Raw genomic sequence first — 2,488 nt, 5'->3', positions numbered from 1 at the left:
GCAGTTTCTTGGGAATTCTGCAATTCCTGATGGGAATTCTCCCCTTCTCTCCACAGGTGTCATCCCCCACATCCACAAGTCCCTGATTGGAAAGACGGCGTAAGGGGAGCGCGGTGCCGGATCCCCCGTCATCGTACCGACCTGGGCACAGCAACACCTTGGGGATGCCAGGAAACTTTTTTTAAGGAATAGTTGAAAGGAAGAACATAGAGGATTGACTGTAGAGGAAACATTGGGATGGGTTTAGATTCCGAGTGGGACACACCGTGGGCCCGTGGGGCGGCAGCCGGGGGGGTTTGAGGGGCTGGGCTGCCCTGCGTTTTATACAAAAATGGAACCCATAAACCATTTTTTACAAAAAAACGAGCTCTCTGATGTGGCGGAGGGAGGGGGGCTGGGAGGCAGGAGGGTCCGGGAAGGAGGAATCGGGTCACTCCCGGCACCGGCCCGTGCTGCATGCAGATTAGCCCTGCCCCATATGCAAATACACAGCATTGTGAAGCCACGCCCCTCATAAATATTCGGTGTGGAGGCGGGGCATGTCCCAAGGCTCCGCCCCAGAGCGCACATGGCCGAGGGTGCCTGTGTGTCCGTCTGTCCTGGGCATGGGGGGCTGTGTGTCTGTCCGTCTCAGCTATGGGGGTATCCGTTTGTCCTGGGCACAGGAGTCTTTGTATGTCTGTCTGCCCCAGGCCTGGAGGTGGCATGGGCCTGTCTGTCCTGAGCGTCTGTCTGTCCTGGGCCCAGGGATTCTGCACGTCTGTCTGTCCCGAGTGTCTGTCTGTCCTGGGCACAGGGCTCCTGGGTGTCTGTCTGTCCAGGGTGTCTTATCAGCTCTGGCTGTGTGGGTGTCTGGTGTCCACCTGTCCTGGGCATCGGGACACTGGGTGTCTGTCTGTCCCAGCGGCTGGGTGCCAGGCTCTGTCCTGGGTATCCGTCTGTCCTGGGCATATGGGTGACCACCCAGCCCCCCCTGGCTCCCAGGGAGTCCCATGTGCAGCCGTCGTACGCGGGGGAGCCCCGGGCGGGGCTCAGAGGAGGAGGCGGCGGGAGCCGGGCCCGGGGCGGCTCCAGCACTGGCAACAGCGGGTGGGGGTTGCATCAGGCGTCGAGTAGCCCCAACGGCCCAGGGCGCCATCCGAGGCCGTGCCCGCGCTCAGCGGCGCCCTGGCCCGCCGGGCCGCATTGCCGGGGCATCCCCATGGGCCGGTGCCGGGCAGGGGCACGAGGGGTAGGGACAAGGCCGGGCCAGTGCCCGCGGGGCAGAGGCCGCACAATGGCGGCGTCGCTCGGCGCAAGATGGCGGCGGGGGGCGGGGCCTCCCCGACCACACCGCGAGTACGCGTCTCGCGCCGCCGCACGGCGCATGCGCACACCGTCGCGCGCCTCTCGCCGCCGGGCCGCGCGGGCCGCACCATGCGGCCCTCACGGGAGGGGACCGCGGGGGACGCCGGTGCACGCCCACGGCGCCGCGCCGCGCGAGGCAGCGGAGACGTCTCGCACGCCCGTTTAACGCCGGTCAGCGCTCGGCCAGCGGCGGGGAGCGCAGGGCTGTCCCGGCGGCGGAGCCCGCGTTCAGCGTTACATAACGCTGTCCCCCTGCCCACCCGCAGTGGTCCCGCCACCCCGCCCCCGCGGCCCTTACAGCTCTCATCATTGGCTGGACCAGGCGGCGGGGCGGGGCGAGGAGGCTACAAATAAGGGCGATGCGGCGGGCGCCGCGCTCAGTCCGCCGCGGCCGCGCTCGGGTCTCGTTGTTTTCGCGCTTCCTCCGCCGCCAGTCGCCGCCTTCCGCCGCCGCCATGAACGGACAGCTGAACGGTTTCCACGAGGTGTTCATCGAGGAGGGCACCTTCCTCTTCACCTCCGAGTCCGTGGGCGAGGGGCACCCAGGTGCGGGCCGGGCGGGGCGGGGCCGGGCGGCGAGCGCGCAGGCGCGGCCGGGCGTGGGGGGGAGGAGGAGGATGAGGACGAAAATGAAGAAGGAAGGATGGGGATGAAGAGGGCGAGGATGAGGATGGAGGGGCCGGGGGTGTGTGTGTATGTGGGGGGGGCGGTGACGCGCGCGGGCGCGCGCGCAGTGTGAGGCGGGCGCGCGCTCGCCGCATTGCGGGCCCGGCGCGCACGTGCTGCCCGCGTGGGGCGGGACACGGGGGGGACGGTGGGGCGGGGATGGGGCCGGTGCCGCCGTGACTCAGCCGTGACTAAGCAGCTCCCGGTGCCCCCGCACCCCACGCCCCCCTCCCCCCGGCGGGGGGGCCGGGGCCGGGGTAGGGCCGGGGGCCCCCCCCCCCACCCCCCCACACACCCCCGGCCCCTCCATCCTCATCCTCGCCCTCTTCATCCCCATCCTTCCTTCTTCATTTTCGTCCTCATCCTCCTCCTCCCCCCCACGCCCGCCCGCGCCGGCCCCCTCGCCGCCCGGCCCCCCCCCGTCCCCCCCGTGTCCCGCCCCACGCGGGCAGCACGTGCGCGCCGGGCCCGCAAT

At 69.8% G+C, this 2,488-nt stretch overlaps 1 protein-coding gene across 1 annotated transcript in view; it reads left to right on the top strand.

Moving 5' to 3' along the window:
- The first annotated feature begins 1,627 nt into the window (after nt 1-1,627).
- MAT2A (methionine adenosyltransferase 2A) overlaps nt 1,628-2,488 on the top strand; it is a 6,418-nt gene continuing 5,557 nt past the window's right edge. Inside the window, exon 1 of the mRNA XM_017837296.1 lies at nt 1,628-1,893. Within this exon, the coding sequence (XP_017692785.1) occupies nt 1,707-1,893 (187 nt within the window). The 5' untranslated portion in view covers nt 1,628-1,706. The remainder of the gene's footprint in view (nt 1,894-2,488) is intronic.

This window comes from Lepidothrix coronata, unplaced genomic scaffold (genome assembly GCF_001604755.1).
Source record: "Lepidothrix coronata isolate B3197 unplaced genomic scaffold, Lepidothrix_coronata-1.0 Scaffold301, whole genome shotgun sequence".
Lineage (NCBI taxonomy): Eukaryota > Metazoa > Chordata > Aves > Passeriformes > Pipridae > Lepidothrix > Lepidothrix coronata.
Note: the sequence above shows the minus strand (reverse complement) of the source record. Positions and strands in the feature narration are given on the sequence as shown.